Raw genomic sequence first — 24,546 nt, 5'->3', positions numbered from 1 at the left:
TCCATTTGTTTGCATTTTTTTTTAGCCCCAGATCTCCTCCAGTGGATCTGAGAAGGTGATTATGCGTGGCTTTGACCTCTAGTTAGCATTTTGTACAATCAGGGATAAAGCTGCCTAGGCCCACTAGACTTCCCTGTCTCATCACTTTGGGTACCCCAGAAGTAGCCAGGCAAATGGCAGTCCTGTGTGCCTGATGACTGGTCATGTAATTTGATTGAGGTATAAAATATTTCATAACAGTGATGGAAAAATGTGGAAAGGGGCCCTTCTTGGCAAAAGATGGAGAAGCCCTACGTCAGTACAGTCTGAAGCTTCATCTGATGCCGAACTCCCTTCACCTCTGAGGTTCAGTATCTGAGCACACACAGGGAGGAAGCACAGTCAAGACTCAGCCGCATAGTAGGGGAATTGAGGTTCTCACAGGATTCGGCCTGTCTGGCCTGAGAAGTGCTGGGCTATAAATTCTGGCTTTGCTGTGGATGGGGCAGCAATGCCATCTGCCCCATTCTGTCTTTTCTGTAACTTGGGGCAGGCAGAAGACCAGTCCCCAGACTCAGGGGACCTACTGGGCCGGAAGGTAGGCGTCTCCATGGTGACAGCTGATCTTGGGCTGGTCAGTATGATTCGTCAGGGCATCTTGGCGCTGCAGTTACTACCCTCAAACTCTAGTGCAGGTCAGTAGAAGGAATATTGGTGGGACTGGGGAAGCAGGGATACAGGAAGGGTGGGGCTGACTGCTAACAAAGATAGCAGTTCCAGGGAATCAGTGGGCCCCAGGGAAGAGGATCTGTTTCCTTGTTTGCAAAATGTAAGTCTGTATTAGTGTGTATCAGGAACCCTCGGCTCTGACAACCATCAGAGACCCTAGAAGGAGTAGAGCTCCAAGGATATCACTTAGGGGAGGTTATGATCTGGCATTCAAGAGGAAGAAGCAGGAGGGTAAGGGAGAAGGAAAGGTGTTTGAAGTTTATAAAACTTCACAGTTTATGAAACTGCCGACATTGGTGGGAAGACACTGAGCCGTTCAGGACCCTGTCAGTTGGGTGCCTCCCTGTGAGTTTGGTCTGGCCAGTGTCTCCAGGTCTGATCTGGTGTTTCCTGCTCCAGGGATTATCGTGATCACGGATGGGGTGACCAGTGTACCTGATGTTGCTGTCTGTGAGACACTGCTGAACCAGCTTCGCAGTGGCACTGTGGCTTGTTCCTTTGTCCAGGTGAGGACTTTTTAGGAAGGACGGGAGAGAAATGGAATATCTCACACAAAGTTGGGATGGCTGATTACTTTCTTACAGGCAGTGATTTCCCAGGTAAAGTCAATTACTTAGTTACATGGGGGGAAGGAGTCATATCTAGAAGGTAGGTAGCATCGTGGGAGAGGACTCTGATTTTTTCCCTCTTTCCTTAGGATTTTGGAAATAGCTGTTAAAGCAAAAAGAATGCAGAATTTGAAATCTGACAGTCATTTCCAGTCCCACGTCCCCTTGTAGATTAGTCATTATTGTTTTGAGTGCAAGGGTCAGAAAACCCCGCTCAAACTAGCTTAACCAAAGGGGGAAAAGGCATAGTCAGGGACTGCAGCTAATTTGGATTGATGGACTGTAGGGAAGGAGGTAAAAAGCTATGGGAAACAAGGCTGAAGGGGTAGGCACAGGCCAGAACATGAAAATCTGGTTCTGCTTTATTAATGAGGTTAAGCATAATTCTGTGGGTGATGCAGATAGATAGAAGGAAAGTCATTAGTTGGGTTTATGTTTTATAAAGGTCACTCTTGCTGCTGGGTGAAGGACAGGGGGAAGTCGGGGAGGCTACTAATTGCAGTGAGAGAGGATCAGGGCTTAAATTAGGGGTAAGAGGATTGAGAAAAATGAAGAGGCAGAGTCAACCTGACTTCATGATTAGCAAGATGGGGGTAAGGAGATGAGAGAGAAGAGGGCTTAAAGTTGTCTCCACGTTTCTGACTCCAGTGATGACTGGGTAGCAGCAGAGCAAAAGGAAGAGAAGCAGTTGTGGTAGAGTGAGGATAAGATGATGAATGCAAGTTTGTGTATGTTGTGTTCGAGGTGCCTGTGGTTCAACAAAGACAGTTAAGAACATCACCTTTGGAGTTAGGCATGCTGGTCTAAATCCTGACTGCACTTACTAACTGTGTGACATTGGGCACATCACTTCACCTCTAGGTGAGATGCATTTGTAAATGGAGATTGTAACAGTACTTATCTCACCGGGAGGTGAGATGCATTTAACGTATGTAGCATTGCACATAATCACTTAAGAAATGGCTGCTATTTGTAGCAGGTAGCAGTTGAATACACAGATCCTGATATTCAGGAGACAAACACCGCTTGAGAGGTAGAGATTTAAGATTTATCAGGGTACAGATGGTAATTGAGAACAGAACAGGGTCCTGGAAGAACTTTGGGGAACACCAGTGTTCAAGGTCTTTCATAGGAAGAGGGCCCAGCAAGGAATGAAGAATCAGCCAGGAACCAGAAGATTGTGATGTCAGAGAAGTCAGAATTTTTGGAAGAAAATTTTACTTGATCTTTCTGCTGCCTCTCACAATGGTAACTACACTGTGAGAAGTAGCAAAAAGATCAAGTAAAATGAGGAATGAAAAGTGCCCTTTGGATTTGGTGATTAGGAGGTCACGGGGATCTTTTTCAGAGCCATTTTAGTGAAGAGGTGGTGAGGGGATTGAAGAGTGGATAGAAGGAAGGAAATAGGGACAAGTGTTGACAAAAGAAATTTGGCTGTTGAGATAAAGAGCAGAGCAAGAGAATGGTAACCAGAGGGAAGTACAGGTAAAGGAGTGTTGTGTTTTGTTTTTAAAGCTAGAGACTTAAGCATGTTTCTAAGGATCTGTAGTGAAGAAGAGTTTGAAAATAAAGGAAGGAAAAAGGAGGCTGGTGGAGTAAAGTCTCTAAATTGACAGGAGGGCATTGTCTTAAGAAACAGATTGAGGGATTCTTTTGGAGCAGGGAAGTGTCGTTTCTTTCTTTGAAAATAGAAAGTAGAAGTGAAGATGTCTGCGAAGGGCCTCCGATTTCACTCTGAAGTAAAAGGTGAAGCTGAGTACTGTAAGGAAGAGAGCCCAGAGTTGGGAAGAAGGAACAGTATTAAGGACTGCCCTGAAGGACTAGCTGAGTTGGGTGTCATATGTTTTGATGTGGTGCCAACCTACACAACTGTCAGTTTTTTCTGGGCACCACTGGCCAAGAATAGAGGCTGTGATCGTAGTTGGGGTTTCGAAGAAGCAGATGAGAGTGAAGAGGGCCAGGGATTTGAGAGCGATGCTTATGAAGTTGTCTGAATGTAGGGTCCAAGCTGGGTCGAGAAAGGAGGGTCAGGACAATGTGGATAGATTTGGAGAGAGCAGAGGTTCAAGGCCTGGCAGTCTCAGTGAGGTCAAAGAGCAGCAGCAGGAGGAGGGTGGGAGGAAGCTAAGGGAATAGTGTATGTAATCAGTGGGTTATGGCAGTTTGAAATTGCAAAGATGAATTTGTTCCACGTGAAGCCAAGAGCCAGCGTGTGGCCTATAGGCAGGTGAATGGAATAGAGAAAGTTACTGGAGATGAGAGTTAAGGAACTGAGAGGGCAGGGACTTGAATGAGTAATCTGGAGCAGGTCTGCAAACACTTTCTGCAAAGGCCAGTCAGTCTTTAAGCCTTGTGGGCCACTTGGTCCGTCACAGCTACTCAGTGCTGCTGTTGAAGCGTGAAAGCAGCCACGGACAATACAAAATGAATGTGTGGCTGTGTTCCAATAAAACTCGATTCACAAAAATAGGTGATGGACTAGATTTGGCCCTCAGGGTATATGTAGTTTGGTAATTTCCCACCTACAGCTATTGTATTCAAAATGTAGTCCACAGACCAGCAGAAAGCTTGTTTGAAATGCAGAATCTCAGGCCCCACCCCAGACCTACTGCATTTTAACAAAATCCCCAGGTGTTTTTCATACACCCTAAAGTTTGAGAAGTGTTGATAAGCTGAAGTCTCTCAGGATGATGACAGGAAGTCAGTGAACCAGTTGCCAAAATCTTTAGTGAAGGAGGTGGTGGGCCATTAGGTATCGAGGAGGAAGCAAAGAGGATGCTGTGGCCGGTTAGCATGGGCATCAGACAGAAGGGCTTAAGGAAGGAAAGACACAGACAGTGGTCTGTCCTGGGAAAACACTGGCCTACTTCCCACTCTGTGGTCCAGGGAATGGGAGCAGCCACCTAGCCCAGTTTCTTTCTCTCCTGTTCTTCCTTCTCCTATGCCTCTGTCAGAGCTAGGTCTTCAGTTGCTCACTTTTTCCAGGTGGGAGGAGTTTACTCTTATGACTGCAGTTTTGGCCATGTGCCCAATGTGGAATTAATGAAGTTCATCGCAATGGCAACATTTGGGTCCTACCTGTCCACTTGTCCTGAGCCGGAGCCAGGCAACCTGGGTCTGACTGTCTACCACCGGGCATTTCTCCTCTATTCCTTCCTGCGCAGTGGGGAAGCACTGAACCCTGAATATTACTGCGGTGAGAGGCACACTGAGGTGGGTGTGGGAAGGAGGGAATATAGAATGGGCCCAGAGATTATGGGGCCCTGGAGGACTGAAAGTGTAACTGGGGCTGGCTCTGCTGGCACTGTTACCTCACAGTGATTTCAGCATAGCCCCTTCCCCCTACAGATCTGTCAGTTGGCAGATAACCAGTTTCTCCTTCCCCATCTCCACTGGTCTTCCAGGCTCTCAGCACCGCCTATTTAATGAGCACTTGGTCTCTGCAAGCAGCAACCCTGCCCTGGCCTTGCGCCGGAAGAAGCACACTGAGAAGGAGGTGCCAGCCGACTTGGTCAGCACCGTGTCCGTACGGCTTCGAGAGGGCTACAGTGTCCGAGAGGTCACACTGGCCAAAGGTAAGGGTCATTAGGCCCTGCTGTAATCCCATAGATCTCTCAAGAATTTGTGTGTGGGAAGACCCACATGTATCACACATGAAAGAGTGTCACAGTGAAGTCCTTATCACTTGAGACAGTGGGTTTTGAATTGTCATCAGGGCTTAATTCTCTTAGCATGGAGCTTCCCAATTCTATCTCCTTTTGCCCAAGGTGAACCAGCTGAGGGTGGTATAGGGTCCTGAACTTGGCTTAGTTTTCAGATTGTTTCTACAAACTTGTGTTTGTGTCAGTGGGCCAGCTCTGGGCCTGAAACCTGTGGAACCATGCTTGGAACCTTTGGCAGGGCTGGGTTCCATGAGGTAGGTGGGGGTTTCAGATAGAACTCGATCCCAGGCCTAGAGTCCTATGCCTTCTCCTAACTGGCCCTCCCGCTTCTCCCTAAGGAGGGTCCCAATTGGAGGTAAAGCTGGTGCTGCTGTGGAAACACAACATGCGCATTGAGTATGTGGCTATGGCACCCTGGCCCCTGGAGCCTGAGGGCCCTCGAGTAACACGGGTGGAAGTGACGATGGAAGGCGGCTACGACATTTTGCATGATGTGTCCTGTGCACTAAGGCAGCCCATTCGTTCATTGTATCGTACCCATGTTATCCGGCGTTTCTGGAACACGCTGCAGAGGTCAGTGAAGTCATCACTCAATGCGTGCTGCCCCATTTGTTGTATGGAGGGACAGATTTGCAAAGGCGGGAGCGGGGGAACATCACCCAGAGAACCAGGCTTATATCCAGGGTCCCATGTCCCCCTAAGGCTCCCCTCATCTGCACCCAGCAGAGTCAGATATGGCTCAGGCCTGGCCCTTATTCTACAGCATCAACCAGACAGACCAGATGCTTGCCCACCTTCAGTCCTTCTCCTCAGTGCCTGAGCATTTCACGCTTCCTGACAGCACCAAGAGCGGAGTGCCACTCTTCTACATCCCTCCAGGCTCCACCACCCCGGTGAGTAGCTCTGAAGTGTGGTAGCCCCATTTCATGCCAACTTGGGTTGCACAGCATCTGGAGCCCAGGACCACCACCTTCTATTCCTTTCTGTCTCACGTCTAAGGCACCTAAGCCAGAAGCCCAAGCTTTAACCTTGAGAGCTTCTCTTCTCCCTCACCCTAAGGCCCCGGGGAAGAGGAGGATCTATACAGACAGGCTGTCCTGAACAGAGCACAGGTGGCAGAGGCAAAGACTCACACAGTGTCTAGGTGGTGGTATCCCAGTCCCAGCAGACCGTGAGCCCTTGCCCCATCTCCACGTGACATACTCTGGGCTTCCCCAGCCGCCTTCACCTGTGTGCATCCACCACCAGCCACCATGAACTGTGTACTCCCTGAAGACCACAGCTTCCTTGGTCCTGTGCTGTCTTCACACTCAGTCCACGCTGTCAGCCTAACACTGATGGGAAGGTGGCTTATGCTAGTGTGCAGTGGCCACATCATGAGGTCCTGCCACCATTTAGGGGCTTTTCTCCCAAGTCGGTGACATAAGCTGGGCTTATGGTTCCATCCTTCTGGATTCAGCTTTAAAAGGCTACACAGTCTGTCCCTGGGCTCAGTCATCCAAATCTAGCCTTCATAGTGGAAACAGTTTTTGCCTGTGCTTCAGGCTGGGCTGTAGCCTCAAACCACTGCTGTCTCTGACTCTCTGAACGGAGTCCACCCATGGTTTTGTTTGCTCTTTGGAGTTTGTACCCTGGTCCTCTACAAATGCTCCTATAGTGCTGTCCTTCCTGTCCTCAGGTGCTCTCCCTCCAGCCCAGTGGTTCTGACTCATCCCATGCCCAGTTTGCTGCCTACTGGAAGCCAGTGCTGTCCATGGATGCAAATTCCTGGCAGCGATGGCTGCACATGCATCGCCTGGTGCTAATCCTGGAGCATGACACGTGGGTGCCCTTAGGGCTGGGCCATAGTTGGGGTGGAGTATCGGGGTCAGGGGGATAGGGAATGATGGGAAGGGGAGCAGCAGATGAGCTCTTACCAACTGTGGCCAAGGAAAAACTATAGCCTTTTCCTTGCCTCCCTGCTCTTCAGTCCTCATAACCTCAGGCAAGGCCTAGAAGAGAGTGATAGTAGTCTATTCCTTTTCTCCAAGCCTGGGGCCAGGAGGTCTAACCTCAGTCCACACCCCTCTTCCTAGACCAATCCCCAAGCACTTGCACACCCCGGGCAGCAATGGGCGCTACAGCACTATCCAGTGCAGGATCTCCCACTCCTCCCTGACCTCTCTGCTGCGGGACTGGAGCAGCTTCGTACTAGTCGAGGGCTATTCTTATGTTAAGCTGCTCTCCAGGTGGGCAAAGTGATGTCCCTTCACCCCCCCCCCCCCGCCCCCCACCACCTCATTCCATGTCTCCCTCTAACCCCAGACCTCACTGCTACTTCCTGCCAACCTTGGGCTGCTCACTGACTCCCATTTCTCCCCAGTGCCCCAGACCAGCCCCCCAATTCCTTCTACATGGTCCGTATCATTTCCAAGGCCCCATGCATGGTTCTTCGCCTGGGTTTTCCCATTGGCACACCAGCACCGGCCCGGCACAAGGTGAGCTGGGCCCTGACTGACTCTGACCAAGGAGCCCTAGGGTGTAGAATAGCTCCCTCTCCCCAAACCCCACAGGGCCAGGTCTAATAGAGGGAGGAGCCCCCAGACCAAGGAAGACCTGGAGAAGAGGGCTGTGTCTCACTTTGTCTGTGAGCCCCTTCTCCCAGACCTGTAGGAGATGGGAGTAAGAGGATGTGACCACATTTCCCCCTCAGATTGTGTCAGGCTTGAGGGAAGAGATCCTGCGGCTGCGTTTCCCCCACCGGGTACAAAGCAAGGAGCCAACGCCCAAGGTGAAACGAAAAGGGCTAGGGGGTGCTGGTGGGGGCAGCTCTCCCTCCAAGTCACCCCCCGTGCTGGGTCCACAGCAGGCCCTGTCTGACCGGCCCTGCCTTGTGGTCCTGCATAAGCCACTGGACAAACTGCTCATCAGGTTGGTACAGAGGTGTGGAAGGGCGTGGCTTAGCGGGGTTTGAGTGGTACAGAGGTGTGGAGGGCATGGCTTAGTGGGGTATGAGTGGTACAAAGGTGTGGAAGGGTGTGGCTTAGCGGGGTGAGGTGTGGAAGGGCGTGGCTTAGCAGGGTATGAGTGGTACAGAGGTGTGGAAGGGCATGGCTTAGCGGGGTATGAGTGGTACAGAGGTGTGGAGGGCATGGCTTAGCCCGGTGTGAGTAGTATAGAGGTGTGGAAGGGTCTGGCCTAGTGGGGTATGAGTGGTACAGAGTTGCAGAAGGGCGTGGCTTAGCGGGGTATGAGTGGTACAGAGGTGTGGAAGGGCATGGCTCAGCGAGGAATGAGTAGGTCAGAGGTGTGGAAGGGTGTGACTTAGGGGGATATGAGTGGTACAGAGGTGTGGAAGGGCGTGGCTTAGCGAGGTATGAGTAGGTCAGAGGTGTGGAAGGGTGTGGCTTAGCGGGGTATGAGTGGTAAGGAGTGTGGAAGGGCATGGCTTAGCAGGGTATGAGTGGTACAGAGGTGTGGAAGGGTGTGGCTTAGCGGGGTATGAGTAATACAGAGGTGTGGAAGGGCGTGGCTTAGCCGGGTATGAGTGGTACAGAGGTGTGGAAGGGCGTGGATTAGCGGCATATGAGTAGTACAGAGGTGTGGAAGGGTGTGGCTTAGCAGGGTATGAGTAATACAGAGGTGTGGAAGGGTGTGGCTTAGTGGGGTATGAGTAATACAGAGGTGTGGAAGGGCACGGCTTAGCCACGTATGAGTGGTACAGAGGTGTGGAAGGGCGTGGTTTAGCCGGCTATAAGTGGTACAGAGGTGTGGAAGGGCGTGGATTAGCGGGATATGAGTAGTACAGAGGTGTGGAAGGGTGTGGCTTAGCGGGGTATGAGTAATACAGAGGTGTGGAAGGGCGTGGCTTAGCCGGGGATGAGAGAGATCGCTGGGGAGTTGTCCCGTTTCCTAGGTATGAGAAGCTGCCCTTGGACTACCGGGCACCCTTCTTGCTGACATTGGAGCCACCAGGTCCACTGCCCTTGGTGTCAGGCCGCTCAGCCTCTTCTAGCCTGGCGTCACTGTCCCGCTACCTCTACCATCAGCGCTGGCTTTGGAGTGTCCCGTCAGGACTGGCCCCTGCGCTGCCTCTCAGTGCCATTGCCCAGCTCCTCTCCATCCTCACTGAGTATGTCATCCAAGCCTGCCAGGTCACTTGGGGCAAGGAGAGAGCAAGTGTAGACTGGGACACTAGCAAAAAGCCTATAGCACACACTTCTCCTCTCTAATTCCCAGTCTGAAGTATAGAGCAGCATCTGCTGCTGCCCTCCCTGTCTCCTCCCATCACCCGATTTGCTTTGTCCTCTCTCATCCTCACTGGACTTGTTATACCCTGAGGGACCACCAGTCTAAGCAGGGCCAGCAGCAGACTTGGCTCCTTGAGGACTGCTGGGAGGTGGGTGTATGTGGGGAGAGCTTGTAGTCTCAGTGTCTCTTCTTCCCTTATCCTGGCCTTGCCCCGGCGTTTATGGGGCTTCAGAGTCCGACTTTCTGAAGGATTCCACTTCGCCTGCAGTGGGGAAGGAATCATCAACATGGTTCTGGAGCTTCCAATTCAGGTACGTGCCATCCCCCATGACACCTCCCTGCCAAGGTCTGTCATAATCCCAGGGACACTCACCTCTGAGCTGGGTTGGGACTGCTGGAAACTGCCTCACAGGGACCCTGTGGCCAGAGGATGCTCAAGGTCTGAGGCTGCAGTCATAGGACAATGTGGTGAGGGAACTGAAATTCTGAGGGCCAGAGCTAGGCCAGGCCAGATCTCTGCCTTGGCTGGGATTTGCCCAAGATCTCCCATTTTGCCCACAGAATGAACCACCAGGGCAGGCTGCAGCTGAAGAGACGCACACCTGTGTTGTCCAGTACATCCTCTTCCCCCCACACTCTACCTCCACCAAAGACAGGTGAGACAGGCCATCTGTGAGGGCCGCCTCTGCAGAGTCAGCCTTCTCCCCACCATCCCCTAGAGGTCTGGCTCCCATATCCTGAGATGATCTTGATCCCAAAGTCAGGGAGGGGGTGCGGTGTTTAGATGCTTCATCAGGCAGACGCTGGTCTGGGAAGGCCTTGTATGACTCGTGGCTGTCCTCTGTGCCTGCCTCCTTCCCTCCATGAGGTTCACTCCCTGCCATGAGGCTGTGCCTTGGACTCAGAGCCCTTCCTCCTTTAGCTTCTCGACAGATGATGACAATGATGTGGAAGTGGAGGCCCTGGAGGGAGACTCAGAGCTCAATCTGGTCACTGAGGTGTGGGTGGAGCCACAGTATGGGCGAGTGGGACCTGGCCCTGGAAGCTGGAAGCACCTCCAGGACCTGACGTATTCTGAGATCCCGCAAGCTGTGAGTGTCCTCAGAACAGTACCCGCACCTCTCTCACTGGATTGGGGTGCCATCTCTTTTGGAGTACTGCAGTCTGTGGGCTTCCTGGTCCCTCTGAATGGCTGGGACTGTTGAAGCTTCCTGAAGAGCTGGAACCCAGGGTATCCTGGGCTAAGAGGGGTTGACTCCTGACCTCTGATGTTCTTCCTGTAGCTCCACCCACGGGATGCTGCCTGCATAGGCTCCATGCTGAGCTTTGAATACCTGATACAGCTGTGCCAGAGCAAGGAATGGGGTCCTCTGCCCCCAGAGCCGAGGGTCTCTGATGGTGAGTGGGGCAGGCGGCCCACTGGTGGAGCAGGGGAGTGGGTAGGGTAATCTGCGTCTCACTGTGTCCTGTCTTTCCTCCCTTGTAGGATTGGATCAGGGAGGAGACACCTGCGTCCATGAGATCCCTTTCCATTTTGACCTAATGGGATTGCTGCCACAGTGCCAGCAGCTCCAGATGTTCTTCCTCTTGCTTGCCAGAGGTAGGTGAACCTGGTACCCTTTCACCCCACACCTAAAGGGCCAGCAAGCCTGAAAGTATTAGAAAATAACAAACAGATGGGTCAGCAAGTGAGCAGATGAGTGGTGGGGGCAGGAGGAGCCCATGAGGCTGAAGGAGGGGCCAGCTGGTCAGGGCTGAGCCGGGGGCACCGGGCAGCAGGAGGCTCTTGGTGCTGAGCAGAGTGTGTGTCGGGCAGAGCCAGAGGGTGTCCCTTTCGCCGAGGGGTCCTGTCCCGCCAACGACATGGTGCTGTGCCTGCTGCACAGCTGCCTGGGGCAGGAGCTGAGTGACCGGGAGATCCCACTGACCCCCGTTGACCAGGCTGCCTTCTTGAGTGAGGTGCTGCGGCGGACCTGCCACGTTCCAGGTGAGTTCCCCACATCCTCCTGACACCAGACCCTGGCCCAGCCCTTTTCCCCCACCCTCACAGGGTGATTTCTGTCTTTGAGTTTTGGCTTTCCCCTTCCTCCCCCTTTCTTCAACCCAGAGTCCCGCCTCTCTGCTGGCCCTGCCCTCTTTCACCCATCTCTACCCCCATTGTAGGTGCCGAGGGGCCACTGCTGGGGGTTCATGGGATCCCGAAGGAGCAAGCAGTCAGCAGCACCCAGGCCACAGGAGACTCCGCTTTTACTTCCCTGGTCAGCACCAATTCTTCTCCCTGAGCCCTTGTCACACTGACCTCCTTCCAGCACCACATCTTCAGGCCCCAACCTTCTACCGCCCTTGAGACTAAATGGCATCTGCCAATGACACAATGCTGTCATTTTCCATTGTCCTGGATCTTTCAAGCTATACCTAAGATGAGTCAGCTCTAGGGTGGAGGAGGGGAACAGGGGTTGGACATTCCCTTATACATTGCTCTAATTTCTGTTTTTCTCTTACAGAGTGTAGGTCTTCCTGAAACTCTCAAGCCTCTCATCTCTGCCCAGCCCCCTCAGTGGCGCTGCTATGCAAGGCTTGTGAACCCCCAGCATGTGTTTCTGACTTTTCTCCCAGCTACCTTCTCAGGTGCCAGCTGCTGACCTCCTCACGAACCCCCTCAGATACAAACCCCTGAGCTCCCTCACCGGCCCACCAGGCAGCTCTGATTTATGTCTGATCCTCTTCAGATGTCCAGCGTCTGGCTGCCTGTGGCCTGGAGGGACCCCCTCAAGAGGAGACAAAGCCTAAGTTTGGGGATTGGAGTGGGGCTCCCAGTCTGAAAGATCTAGGAGGAACTGGGATCAAAGCTACAAAGTCCCACATCCCTGTCCTCAGTGTGACCCTGGCTAGTGGTAAGGCTGCCGACTCAAGGTGGGCAGGAGTGGAGTGGGAAACAGATAGAGCTGGAAGACCACGTGACACCTTTTCTTCACAGACAATGCCCAGAATCAAGGAGAGCTAAGCCCACCATTCCGTCGAGACTTACAGGCTTACGCTGGGCGTCAGGCTTCCCAGACAGAGAGTGCGGATGGGCCCCGGACCCGGTGTCCTGTCTACATCTACAGCTGTTCACTGGAAGCGCTGAGGGAACAAATGGTTGGCATGCAGCCCCCTCAGGCGCCCCGAGACCTCATCTTCCGGTGAGTGCCTTCGGTGTTGACCTATGTCCTCGCCGGGCCATGGCTCCCAGCCAAGAAGTAAGTACACACTAATAGGCGTGGGCAGGTAAGTTGCTGCCATATCCTGCTGGCTCCTTGCTTGATTTCCCTCAGCAAACCCTTGAACTTGCTAGGCCATGAATACACTTGATATGTGTCTATAGATGATCCATTGGAGTGTGGATGGCTAATGAGTGTGAGGTATCACTTAAGGGAGTTGGTCAAGTTCCATTTTCCCTTCCTTTCCTAGGACTCAGTTCCTCGACCACCCCTCCCCATCCTCAGCCTGGATGGAACCCCGGTACAAGGAGGCAGCTAACCACTGTGCCCTGCTGCAGGAGCATGCACAGCGGTGCTATGTCCGTGGTGAGCAGGAGGGCCGTGGGAGGGAGGAGTGGGGCTCTGCGGGAGATACAGGGATTACAGGGTGGGGACTGGAGAGGCCATTCCAGAGCTCGAGTCTCATGGCCCCTTCCACTTCCATCAGGGCTATTCCGCAGCTTGCAGCAAGCACAGAGTGTGACCTCCCAGGATTTGCTGACAGCGGTAGATGCCTGTGAGGAGCTACTACAAGAAATAGACATCACCCCATTTCTCCTTGCATTGTGTGGCCACACTTGGGGTTTGCCTCATGCACCCCCAAGTCCTGGGCCTCTCAGCCCTGGGCCCTTCAGCAGCAGCATGGAGGAGGGTGCTGAGCCTCGGGAACGAGCTATCCTAGCTTCTGAATCCAGGTTAGGATTATACTTGAATGATGGATAAGGGGGTACACAGACCAAGTCCCTATAAACAAGGACCTTCCAGTCCAGGGGAATGACTGTGCAAGGTAGTATCTAAGCACCTGAGAAGCAGTAGTGCTTTGTCGCCGGCTCACTGACTCCCACGCAGCCTTCCTCACCAATTTGGCACAGGCAGCAGTCTCCCTCCCAGGCTCTCCCCATCTCCCCTTCTTTGGTGTTGAGTGATGAGCTGAGTCAGGGATAGGGAGTCCCCTGGTGCTAACCGTGAACGTAGAGACTTGTTCTGAGGACATCCACACAATAGTAGGAATCTCCCCAACCAATCTGTGAATTTCATGGGGGCCAAAACTGTATTTTGCTCACTGCTAAGTCCCCAGCTCACCTTAGGGGCTCAGCAGGTCCCTGTTGAAGGGAGGAAGGGGAGGAGAGAAGGAGAAAGGCAAGCAGGCAGACAGCTATGGGTCTAGCATCTGCAGTGTGTTAGCGTTGGGGAAACAGAAGAACTAGAAGGATGGATATGCTGATGACTCCTAGATTGGAACTCCGGTCCGGTTCTTTCTCTGGAGCTCTAGATACTCACTTTTTGTGCCCCCCAAATGAATGCATTTTCTTCCCACTAACCCTTGATTTTTCTTCATTCATGGTGAAAAATATCACCCTCAATCTAGTGATCCAAGTCAGAAAACTGGGAGTTATCACTACTCTGTTTCATAGAAATCCCCATCCATTAAGAAATATGAAAGTTAAGGCTGGGTGCAGTCACTCACTCCTGTAATCCCAGCACTTTGGGAGGCTGAGGTGGGAGGATCACTTGAGCCCAGGAGTTCAAGACCAGCCTGAGCAACCAGCGGAGACCTTGTTTCTACAAAAGAATTTAAAAATGAGCTGGGCGTGGTGGCATATGCCTGTGGTCCCAGCTACTCAGAAGGCAAGTGGTGATGGCGCCACTGCACTCCTACCTCAGCAACAGAGTAAGACTCTGTCCCAAAAAAAAGGAAAGAAAAAAGAAAAAGAAATATGGAGGTTAAAGCCAAAATGTGTAGGTTGGTTCTCTTTGCCTCTTTTACCACCCATGCCATTACGCTAAGTACTCTTCCTGTGGACAAAAAGGCTTCCTGTGCTGCTCCCCAGTTGAGAGGCAGGCTACTTCAGAGCTTGATGGTTCTTAACACTTCAACATCCTTACCCCAACCATTCAGCATAGAGACCGAGGACCTAAGCGAGCCTGAATTTCAGAGCACCCGTGTCCCTGGCATTCCAGACCCTGGGCCAGAGATCTCTCTGACAGATGTCTGCCAGCTCAGAGGAGAGGCCCATGGTGCCCTTCATAGCGTCATCCAGGTGGGAAGCTTGGGTGAGGGTAGAAGAGGTGTAGAGTCCTGCCTGTGCAGAGGGACAGGATTCTCTCCTGGGCGGGGGGTATGCATGTGTCCTGCTCTAGGGTAGGGAGTAGTATCCTGTTGAGGGGTGACTGACATTCTGACCTCCTTCTAAACCCCACAACAGGAGAAGTTCCTAGAGATCAGTCGTCTCCACTTCCGCACAGTGCCTTCCAATCCCCACTACTTCTTCTATTGCCCTCCATCCAGCAGGCGAGAAGTGAGTGGCTCTCTTCCTTACCTCTCTCGTGCCCTCAACCCAGAGGCCCACCCAGACCCTCTTGAGTCTTGGTTCCCTGAGGCCTGGATGTGGCTCTTGTCTTGCCTTAGATCAAGCTGTCTAAGGCAAGACAAGTGTAATCCCACTTGCCTAGGATGAGGCAAGTGGGATTCTTGCCTCATCATCTTGCTTCATTCTTTTGCCTAGGATGAGGGGCCTCGGGACACAGTAGACAGAAAAATCAGTGACCTGGAGTTTTCAGAGGCTGAGCTTATGGGAGAAGAAGGTGTGTGGGCAAGTGAGTCAAGGTGGGGAAGGCTGCTTCACGCCGAGATTCAAGGGTTCCACTGCCAGCCTCTCTCATTGACCATGTGACATGCACTACTAGGAGACACATCTGCCTGCTGTGTGGTCACTGAGAGTGACCCAGAGCTAGAGGTAGAATACCGGGAGAGCCGTGAATCAGACCTGGGGCCTGCTGGGCTAGACTCTGCCTCGCTGTCAGACGTAGACACTGTGAATCCTGATGAAGACTCCTTCAGTATCTTGGGGGGCGACTCACCCACTGGGCCTGAGAGCTTCCTTCATGACCTGCCACCGCTCTTCCTGCACCTCACGTGCTCTGTGCGGCTACGTGGGCAGCACAGCTCAGTACCTGTGTGCAGCCTGCCTACCTGCCTGGGTGAGTTTGAGGCAGCCCGAGGGAAAGCCAAAGGTCCTGGAACAGCCTGCCTAAGTGGGAGTGGAGGGGAGCCTAGGGTTATGTCTTTTAACACATAGATCTTGGAATCTGTGCTTGTCTTAGAGCCCTCAGCAACTGCTCACTTTCCCCATCTCCCAGGCCAGGTGCTTTCCAGTCTGGAGGGCCCCCCAGTTGGAGGCCGAGTTCCCTTGAGGGACCTCAGTGTGACTCTGGATGTCTTCATGCTGACTTTGCCCCTGGAAGTGGAGCTCCCCACGGCCTCGGACCCTCAGCACCACCGGTGTGGCAGCAAGTTTGGTGGGGGGTTTGGGACCTTTTTAGGGTAGGGGGACCACTAAGCGAATCTAGAGCACTTGGGGACTAAGGAGACCTTGAGGAGTCCAAGAATGAAGTAAGGAGGAGGCCCTGGTAGGATAGTAACTCCTGACCTTTGACTTTTGTTCCCACCCTGTTCAGGTCAACATCTGAAAGCAGTGCTTCATTCCCACGATCCCCAGGGCAGCCATCATCTTTAAGGTCAGATGATGGCCTCGGGCCCCCACTGCCACCCCCAGAAGAGGAGAGGTACTTCCTTATCTCCCTGTCAGAGTTCATTACTGCTTTTCAATTTCATTTTCTGGAAACCAATATCTAAACCTTTCTTCCAATTAGGCACCCAGGACTATCCAATTTGGCCACGCCCCACAGACTGGCTATTGAGACCACCATGAATGAGGTGAGCCCCCCACCCCCAACACTGTAACTGATTCCCTTTCCATCGTATGAGTGAGATAAGGTACCCCCTTTGTTCTGGGATAGAAGTGAGGCCTCTCTCAGTCTGTGAGGCAAATTATCTTCTAGTCCGGGAGTAAGGGGATGCCCAAGGAATCAAGGGAGATGCCCTTTGTCACGTGCTGTCTAACTGTAGATCCGCTGGTTGTTGGAAGATGAGATGGTGGGGGCACTCCGAAGAGGGGGCATCCCACAGAGTCCTGCCCTGCACCGTGCAGCTGCCCATATCCATAGTTCTCCTGGACGCTCCACCTGCCTTCGCCAAACTCTGCCACTGAGTTTTGTATTTGGGCCAGAGCGTTCCCTCACACAATTCAAGGAGGTAAGTTGCCCTCCGAACACTGCAGGGTCACCTTGGGGCCCGTCCTTCCCTGGGCCCCAGGCACAGGACTGGAAGGCCCTCTGTTAGTTCGAACTCATAGAGTTATCCCTCCTGTCTCCCTGCTCACCACATCATCTGCCCTAACACCTGTGCTTGGCAGCCCAACTCACTGGAAAGAAACCCAGCTCCCAACCTGGTCACTGCTCCTGTTGAACCTTAGGCAAGTCACTGAATCTTTTCTTACCTCAGCAGTGGGGATGCCAGCATCTGCTTTACCAGGTAGTTAGGAGCATCTCATGAGGAAGTGTAGCTCACCATGTGTAGGGAGGACTGCCCTGCCTAAACTGTGGTCTTGGCTCCTGCTCTCTAGGAGTTCCGCCGCCTCCATCTCCCTGGCCATGTTCTTCTTGAAGACCCTGACAGTGGCTTCTTCTTTGTGGCAGCTGGCCAACAGCCAGGTGGGTCCCATGGGGAGCCTTCTTCAGCGGCCTGGGCTTGGCACAGTCATGAGGACAGGGCTGAAGGCATCGAAGGGGAGGTGAGTCTCACCTGGGAATGGAGGGGGGTGGTGGGTGTGTGGGGCCTATACCTCAGTCCTGACTTCCTATTCCTCAGACCCTGACAGCCAGCCCCCAAGCACCTGGGTCCCCAGAGGATTCTGAGGGTGTCCCCCTCATCAGCCTGCCCAGCGTGCCACAGGGAGGTAAGAGAGGACTTGGGCAGCAGTCTGGAGGCCAGGACCAGATCCCTGACCATGCTTCCATTTTTGGAGGGAGGCCCTAGACAGGATTGAGAGAGGCTCCAGGCATTTTCCTTCTCTATCCAGGGAGTCAGCCTGGGCCCAGCCGGGGATTAAGTCTCATGTCCAGTCAGGGCAGTGTGGACTCAGACCACCTAGGTAAGCTGGGGGGACGGGGTGAAGGACTCTAAGCTGATGGGAGGTGGGCTTAGGGCTGCACTGGGAAAGGTCTGGGCAGGAGACATCAGAAGGGACTAATCTGAAGTGCATCAAGCCAGATGCACCTGGAGGATCAGATGAGTCAGGCCCAGCTTCGGATGGGATTGACCTTCAATGCGTCTGACACAGGTTATGATGGTGGCAGCAGTGGCTCAGACAGTGAGGGTCCCAATGACACCCTTGGTGAGAAGGCCCCCTTCACATTGCGGACTCCACCTGGGCCAGCACCTCCACAGCCTTCACTCTCAGGCCTCCCTGGGCCCCGCCTGCCTGACTTCTGGCTCATTGTCCGGGTCCTGCAGGACCGTGTGGAAGTGTATGCACATGCACGGTAAGTAGAAGCCAGGGCCTGCACCCTCATGCTCCCATTAACCTCTTCTCTCTGCTCCCACAGTACCTCTCTCCAGTGTTAGAAGTAAGACTTGGGACTGAGAGCTTGGGTAGAGATCCAACTTGTATTCTTAGGTTGGTGGCTCCCGATCACTTCCCACATCTTACAGCTAAGCACATCACATTCAGCTGTCTTATAGATGAGAGTCGAAAAGCTGATGGGGATTTTGGCTTCTCGCTGAGCATTAACAACATCTAAGGATCAGAGCAGCTTTAGAAGTTCGTGTATAAAAATAAAGCATAATAAGGCTGGGCGTGGTAGCTCATGCCCGTAATCCCAGCACTTTGGGAGGCCAAGGCAGGCGGATCACTTGAGGTTAGGAGTTCGATACCAGCCTGGCCAACATGGTGAAACCCCGTCTCCATTAAAAATACAAAAATTAGTTGGGCGTGGTGGCAGGCGCCTGTAGTCCCAGCTAATTGGGAGGCTGAGGCAGAAGAATCTTGAACCTGGGAGGTGGAGATTGCAGTGAATGAGATTGTGCCACTGCACTCCAGCTGGGGCGACAGAGCAAGACACTGTCTCAAAAAATAATAAGGCATAATAGCTAATATTTATCAAGTGCATACTATGTGGTAGGCACTGTTCTGGCGCTTACATGAATCCACTCATTTATATAACCCTACGGCGTATTAATGTCCTTATCATATGGGTGAAGAAACTGAAGCACAGGTCAGTTAAATACTTGCCCAAGGCCATAGTAAGTGACAGAGCCAGGATTCCTGCATAGGCATCGGTTCACTACTGCTCTCATCTCAGGGGTGGGTGGCATATGCAGGGTAAGGTGGGGCTGAGAAGAAAGGAAGACCACCATTCTGAAGAAGACTTGAGAAGAAAGAAGAGGTGCACAGCATAAAGGAGCCTCAGTGTGGTGCCCGTATGGGAGCTGGTGAAGCAAGCGTGGAGCCTCGGCATCCAGAACTGCTCTTGAGAATTCCATCTCTTCCATTTCCCACCAGGTTTACCTCTGTCCAAGCCTGCTCCGTTTTCATGGTTTCTCTTGGCCCCACCTCCATGACTTTCTCTCCCCCTCGTGATACGTATAACTGCAGTTATGTCATATACATATCATGCCATTACATATAACTCCTCCCCACTGCAGTTCTGGTCAGATTATCCTTCCTTCCCAGGAGCCTGATTCGGGAGGATGGGGGGCCGGGCACTGAGTGTCGCCACCTGCAGCAGCTCCTGGTGAGGCGAGTTGGGGAGATCTGCAGGGAGGTCAACCAGGTAAGGGGCAGGACTCTCCAGACCCGGACACACAGAGCAGATGAGAACCAAATTTCTAAGAACTTGATTTTCAGAGGCTATTGGTCCATTTCAGAATCAATAATTATGGAAAGTCTTTGACTTCCCCAGTTAGTAGGATGCTGTTTCTCCCCCAGCTCCCTACAGCCTTGGGAGTGCTCCACAACCCACCCCCAGTAACAGTGGGTTACTCTCTCATACCATCCCAGTAACCATGAGATACTCCCTGTCATTGCACTGTGCTAGCATTAGTGATATACTAGTGACCCAGACAGAGGGACGCTGTAACTCTGTGGAGCTTGTGTAGAATGGGGGACAGTTGAACAACTGAATTACACAACTTATTTCAATTACAATTGTGAAGAATCCTAAAAGGAACAGTAGAAGCTGCTATGAAAGCATGTAACAGGGATCTGACCATCTGAAGTATCAGGGAAAGCTTCTTAGAGGAAGTGATTTTTAAGCTGAGACTCGACGGATGGTGAACAGATTCTGGCACCAAAGGGGCAAGTGTTCCTGACTGAGAATCACTCTCAGAGGCCTGAGCTTTGACCTCTCTGTGATGACTGATACTCTTGTTGACCTCCAATCCCCAGTGATGGTGGTCATTCTCTCTGGCGTTTGATCACCCCTGACCACCACCACCCAGTTAGGAGGAGGTATTTCAGTTCCCTGACCTCATGCTCCTTCTCCCAGCGACTGCTTCTTCAAGACCTTCATGACAGCCACGTGTGTAACTCTCTTCTGGTGGCCGAGAGTGAAGAAGATCTGTGGCGCAGTGAGACTCCCTTCCACTCCCGTCAGCGGGCACCACTGCCCAGTGATGGTGAGATCCCACCCAGGAGCCTCCCTCACAAGGCAGTGCTGCCGCCCTTTCTTTTACCAAATACTCTGGTGAAAGCTGAGGGCGGAGTCCTCATTACTTGGTCATCAGTGCCAAGTACTAGAGAGAGAGCAAGGAGGATAGGACAGGAAAGGATCACTGGACTTGGCTGCTGCTGCGAGTTCATCAGTGATTTTCATGGAAGTAATTTCAGTAGAGAGATGGGAATAGAAAGCAGATGAAATGAAAAGTGAAAGAGGGTGATAGGTGGGGCAGAGAATAACTACTCTTACAAGTAGCTTGGCAGTGAAGAGACAGAGAAAATAGATACGGCAGTAACTAAAGGAAGATGGGGGCAAGGAAGGAGCTTTAAAATAAAGTAGAGACTTGAGCTTGTTTATATTCTATAGGGAAAGAGCCAGGGGAGGGGGAGAGGTTGAAGAATACAGAAGAGGAGAGATCACTGAAGGGGCACCAGGCCATGATCTGTCTTCCTAAGAGTCTGCTTCTGCCTGGCCCTGTCTTGTTAACCAGAATGACCGTCTTTCCCTGGCAGGGAAATAGTCAGGAATGAGGAGTTTGGGGGAGTGAGAACAAGCAGGCCAGTTCCAAAGTAAGAGAAATCCAGAGGGGAGGAGCCTGAAGGCCAGTAGAATTGCCTTCTGATTGGCTGTTCCTCCAGACAGGCAGCCACAGGACTGCTTTGGGATTTCTAGTCATGGTAAGGGAACATGATAATCCACTCAAGATGGTAACTGAAGTCTCGACACTTCTCCCTTCTCTTACTCCTGATGACCTCTCACCCAGACGGATAGAGGAAAAGCTGAACCATAACATTCCTTTGCAGTTCTCCTCTGGTTTAAAAGTAAAATCAGACCACTCCTTATTTTTAACATTCTCAGCAAGTCTGTAGACAAGTGTTTCTGACATCTCCAGGAGAATGCATCTCTCAGCACATCCTGGGATCTCCTCCATATCGAAGCAGAGTCCCCATAATTAGTGGACTCCCATGGTTTCAAAGGCATCTTCTGCAAATTGAAAATGAGCTAGGACAGGTGAACAATTTTACTTCAAAATGACTTCCGGCAGCCTGAGATGTAAGACCAGTCAGAACCCAGACACAGCCCTTCCTCATTTTAGTCTCTCCAGAATTTTTCCCTGAAACCCTTAGCAACCAGCATTCCATTCCAGAGCCTCTGCCTTTACACAGAAACTTCAGCCTCCTGGGTAGCCTGTGTGCTGTTCACACTTGACAGCAGCTTCTCTGAGAAAACTGCCACTTTGATTCACCAGAAGGCTCCCTGGAAACCTGAAAAGGGTCGAAGGAGGCATTGTACTGTGGCCATGGGCTCCTGTGTACTGTGGCCATGGGCTCCTGTGTACTGCAGCCATGGGCTCCTGTGTACTGCAGCCATGGGCTCCTGTGTACTGCAGCCATGGGCTCCTGTGTACTGCCACACTACCCTTTGGGTTTATTGGCGTTTCTGTCTTCCAAAGCCCAGGACAAAGTTTATCCCTCCTCTGCAGCTGGTGTGCATAAGCAGCCATACCCTTTTGGTTTTAATGAGGTTACTGTTGCAACTCCCTGGAGGACATAGTGTTAGAGTGCTACTGACATATATTATGACAGGGTCAGAATCTCTTGGCATGATCTTGAGGATTTCCTCATGCTTTGCCTGCCTTGATACCTCTCATTAGCTCCTTCCCTAAGTCTCCTTGAGATAGTTCTGGAAGCCTTTGTGCTATATGACCTGTGTTCCTAAGGGCATGCATCTGCCTGGCCCTGTCGTGTTACCCAGAATGATCATCATTTCTCTGCAATAGTCAGGGATGAGTCTGGAGGAGTGAGGACAAGTAGGCCAGTTCCCAGGTGAGAAGTCTGTGGAGGGCAGAGGGTGGTGTGTCCCATTTCTAATCCCTGCTCCCCCTCACCCAGATTATGCTGCTGATGAGAGCTGTGCACCCCGAGGGTACCTGGCAGCCACAATGCAGTTTGTCCCTGGCCATTTCTCCTGTGACGTTGTGTGGGGAACTGTGATCCGAGTCCATTCACGCCTCAAAATGGGGCCCAGCATGGGGGTCTCTCGGGGTATGTGATTGGCATGAGAGGGCAGGTGAGCATTGGAAGGATCTGGAAAAGGCAGTTTCCTGAGCCCATGTTATTCCCCCAGCCATCCAGGCCCTGCGCTCTGTGCTCAATGCCTTCTCTGTGGTGAACCGGAAAAACATGTTTGTTTACCAGGAGCGAGCAACAAAGGCTGTGTACTATCTTCGGTATGTGGCCCTTGGAAGGTGGGTAGGGCATGAATTAAGGATGGCCTGGGAGGAGGCATGTCCAAAGACATGCTGCTCTTTCCCAGGCTCCTAGAGACATCCTGCAGTGACCGGCCATGGAAAGGGGATGCGCTGCCCCCTTCCCTCGCTCTGTCCCGAAGCCAAGAGCCCATCTACTCTGAGGAAGCCTCGGCATGTATCACTCCTACTCTCTGATGCCCCTGTGTTCCCCTTGCACTTTGCTCTCTGAAACCGGGGCCCTGACCACAGTTTTCCCTGTAGGGTCCTCGTTCTCCCTTAGACATGGCCTCTAGCCGCAGTTCAGATGCTGCTCGTCCTGTGGGCCAAGTGGACAGACATATCCAGCTGCTGGTCCATGGTGTTGGGCAGGCAGGTAAGGTCTGAGGAGAGGGTAGGGGAGTCGCCACATGAGGCTCCAGAATCCTCTGGGACTTCTCTTAGAACCTTGCAAGCATTACACTAGAAGTTATGTAACAGTCTCAGCCCAAGACCTGGCACATGTTAAGTGAGCCATAAATACTAGCTGGAGGCTCCAGACCCTCTGGGACTTCTCTTAGAACCTCCTATTACTCTGCCCTGGGTCCCTCCTCTAGTTCCTGCTGTGCTCAGGGCTTTCCTCAAGCAGGAGCTGCATGGGAAGGGGCTGGCTTCTGCCATGTTCAGGGTTAGGACTGCAGTTGACTGAGGCACAGCTTGGGGAAGGGGAGCTGGGGTGGCTGGAGAACTGGTGGTGCCACCGGCCTGATACCAGACTGTGTTCGGGGTGAAGAGGATGGTTATTTGGGATATATTTTGCCCAAGGTGTCCAGTAGGCAACTGGATTTTCCAGCTAATATTTATAGCTCAATTAACATGTGCTGGTCTTGGGCTGAGACTGTTAAATAACTTCTAGTGTAATTCTTGAAACAAACCTATGAGGGCGATGCTATTATAATTCTCATTTTATGGATGAAGGCACAGAGGTTTTGAGAGTAAAACTCAAGTGTCCATAGTCACATAACGAGTAGTTTGGCAGAATTGGAACCTAGTGCTGGCTACCTCCAGAGCCAGCACTCCTAACACTGCCTCTAGTATACAGGGGATTGTTTGAGTTTGGCATGATAGGGCTGCTATGGGGGTAGCTGGATCCTTACCACAGTGTCCCCACCTTCCTACCATGGCTGTGTCAAGGTCCTGAGATCACGGATGAGCTCGTGCGAGTTCTATGTCGGCGCCTGGATGAGGCCACGCTGGACGTCATCACAGTTATGCTTGTTCGGAACTGCAAGCTGACACCAGCTGATGTGGAGGTCAGCTCCCCTCTAGGCACCAGCATCCTTCCCAGACTCAGCCACAGGTTCCAGGACAGTCTAGGCTGGAACTTCTGCATTCAGCTCTGCCGTCTTCTTCCCACTCTGCAGTTCATCCAGCCCCCTGGAAGTCTCCCCTCAGAGGTGCTGCATCTGGCCCTACCCACCTCCTGCAGGCCCTGGCTTCCAGCCCTGGCATGGTACCTACGGCAGAACTTGCTCATCTTCCTGCACTCTCCCAAGTACACAGATAGCAACAGCCGGAACCACTTCCAAGTGAGATGGCACTCATCTCTCTCCACACTCATGTGCACCCCTGCCCCCTGCCCCACGCACTTACTCTTTCCTACCGATACCCCTATATGTACCTTTGCCCATGGACCTGGGTACACCCATGCCCCCCCGGGGACCATTATTACCCACCTGTGTCTTCTCATGCTCCCATGTCTACCTGCACCACATTCCCCACTGTGGGCACCCATCCCTGAGGGTTTTGTCCATTTGCTTGCTCTTAGTGCTCTGTGGCTGTTCTTTCCCCAGCATCCACTCCCACCACAGGGTGGCCTCCCTGACTTGGACATCTACTTGTATAACAAGCCTGGTGGACAGGGCACTGGGGGCAAAGGTACGGTGCAGGGCACGGGCCTGTGGCACCACCAGGTGAGGGAAAGCCTTTTGTCATCCTATTGCTAAGAGGACGTTTCCCAGGCTTGCAGCTGAGTGGAGGGTCGTGGGAGGGGTGGTCTGCAAGTCCCAGAGCTGAGCCTTCCTATGTATTTCTACCCAGGGGTTGCCTGCATCACTCTAGCTTTTGTGGATGAAGGAGGGGCCCCCTTGTCACTGGCGTTGTGGCCCCCCTCCTCTCCGGGGCCCCCAGACCCACTGCGAGAGGAGGAATTTGAGCAACTGACCCAGGTCATCCGCTGCCCGGTTGTTCTGGACAGTTCTTCAGGTGGGACAGCTTGGTCAGAGGATGAGGTGTTCAGTTATTGCTGTGGG

The 24,546-nt window shown here is 52.5% G+C and overlaps 1 protein-coding gene across 1 annotated transcript in view; it reads left to right on the top strand.

Annotated features, from left to right (window-relative positions):
• Nucleotides 1-24,546, top strand: part of SZT2 (SZT2 subunit of KICSTOR complex) — a 61,125-nt gene that overhangs the window by 25,249 nt on the left and 11,330 nt on the right. The window contains exons 6-50 of the mRNA XM_019016846.4: nt 533-674; nt 1,108-1,214; nt 4,302-4,512; nt 4,721-4,891; nt 5,317-5,551; nt 5,742-5,871; nt 6,657-6,799; nt 7,054-7,206; nt 7,341-7,455; nt 7,671-7,888; nt 8,874-9,089; nt 9,441-9,519; nt 9,770-9,864; nt 10,131-10,299; nt 10,492-10,606; nt 10,695-10,808; nt 11,025-11,195; nt 11,372-11,466; nt 11,713-11,836; nt 11,938-12,102; nt 12,186-12,390; nt 12,659-12,774; nt 12,896-13,142; nt 14,348-14,489; nt 14,655-14,747; nt 14,955-15,045; nt 15,136-15,429; nt 15,589-15,730; nt 15,907-16,014; nt 16,102-16,165; nt 16,358-16,543; nt 16,914-17,081; nt 17,159-17,246; nt 17,370-17,441; nt 17,631-17,832; nt 19,023-19,122; nt 19,837-19,966; nt 21,900-22,052; nt 22,135-22,237; nt 22,324-22,429; nt 22,520-22,631; nt 23,429-23,547; nt 23,659-23,823; nt 24,088-24,172; nt 24,335-24,499. Of these exons, the coding sequence (XP_018872391.4) occupies nt 533-674; nt 1,108-1,214; nt 4,302-4,512; nt 4,721-4,891; nt 5,317-5,551; nt 5,742-5,871; nt 6,657-6,799; nt 7,054-7,206; nt 7,341-7,455; nt 7,671-7,888; nt 8,874-9,089; nt 9,441-9,519; nt 9,770-9,864; nt 10,131-10,299; nt 10,492-10,606; nt 10,695-10,808; nt 11,025-11,195; nt 11,372-11,466; nt 11,713-11,836; nt 11,938-12,102; nt 12,186-12,390; nt 12,659-12,774; nt 12,896-13,142; nt 14,348-14,489; nt 14,655-14,747; nt 14,955-15,045; nt 15,136-15,429; nt 15,589-15,730; nt 15,907-16,014; nt 16,102-16,165; nt 16,358-16,543; nt 16,914-17,081; nt 17,159-17,246; nt 17,370-17,441; nt 17,631-17,832; nt 19,023-19,122; nt 19,837-19,966; nt 21,900-22,052; nt 22,135-22,237; nt 22,324-22,429; nt 22,520-22,631; nt 23,429-23,547; nt 23,659-23,823; nt 24,088-24,172; nt 24,335-24,499 (6,424 nt within the window). The remainder of the gene's footprint in view (nt 1-532; nt 675-1,107; nt 1,215-4,301; nt 4,513-4,720; nt 4,892-5,316; nt 5,552-5,741; nt 5,872-6,656; nt 6,800-7,053; nt 7,207-7,340; nt 7,456-7,670; nt 7,889-8,873; nt 9,090-9,440; nt 9,520-9,769; nt 9,865-10,130; nt 10,300-10,491; nt 10,607-10,694; nt 10,809-11,024; nt 11,196-11,371; nt 11,467-11,712; nt 11,837-11,937; nt 12,103-12,185; nt 12,391-12,658; nt 12,775-12,895; nt 13,143-14,347; nt 14,490-14,654; nt 14,748-14,954; nt 15,046-15,135; nt 15,430-15,588; nt 15,731-15,906; nt 16,015-16,101; nt 16,166-16,357; nt 16,544-16,913; nt 17,082-17,158; nt 17,247-17,369; nt 17,442-17,630; nt 17,833-19,022; nt 19,123-19,836; nt 19,967-21,899; nt 22,053-22,134; nt 22,238-22,323; nt 22,430-22,519; nt 22,632-23,428; nt 23,548-23,658; nt 23,824-24,087; nt 24,173-24,334; nt 24,500-24,546) is intronic.

The sequence above is a fragment of the Gorilla gorilla genome, chromosome 1 (genome assembly GCF_029281585.2).
Source record: "Gorilla gorilla gorilla isolate KB3781 chromosome 1, NHGRI_mGorGor1-v2.1_pri, whole genome shotgun sequence".
Taxonomy (NCBI): domain Eukaryota; kingdom Metazoa; phylum Chordata; class Mammalia; order Primates; family Hominidae; genus Gorilla; species Gorilla gorilla.
This window is presented reverse-complemented; position numbering and strand designations above follow the sequence as displayed.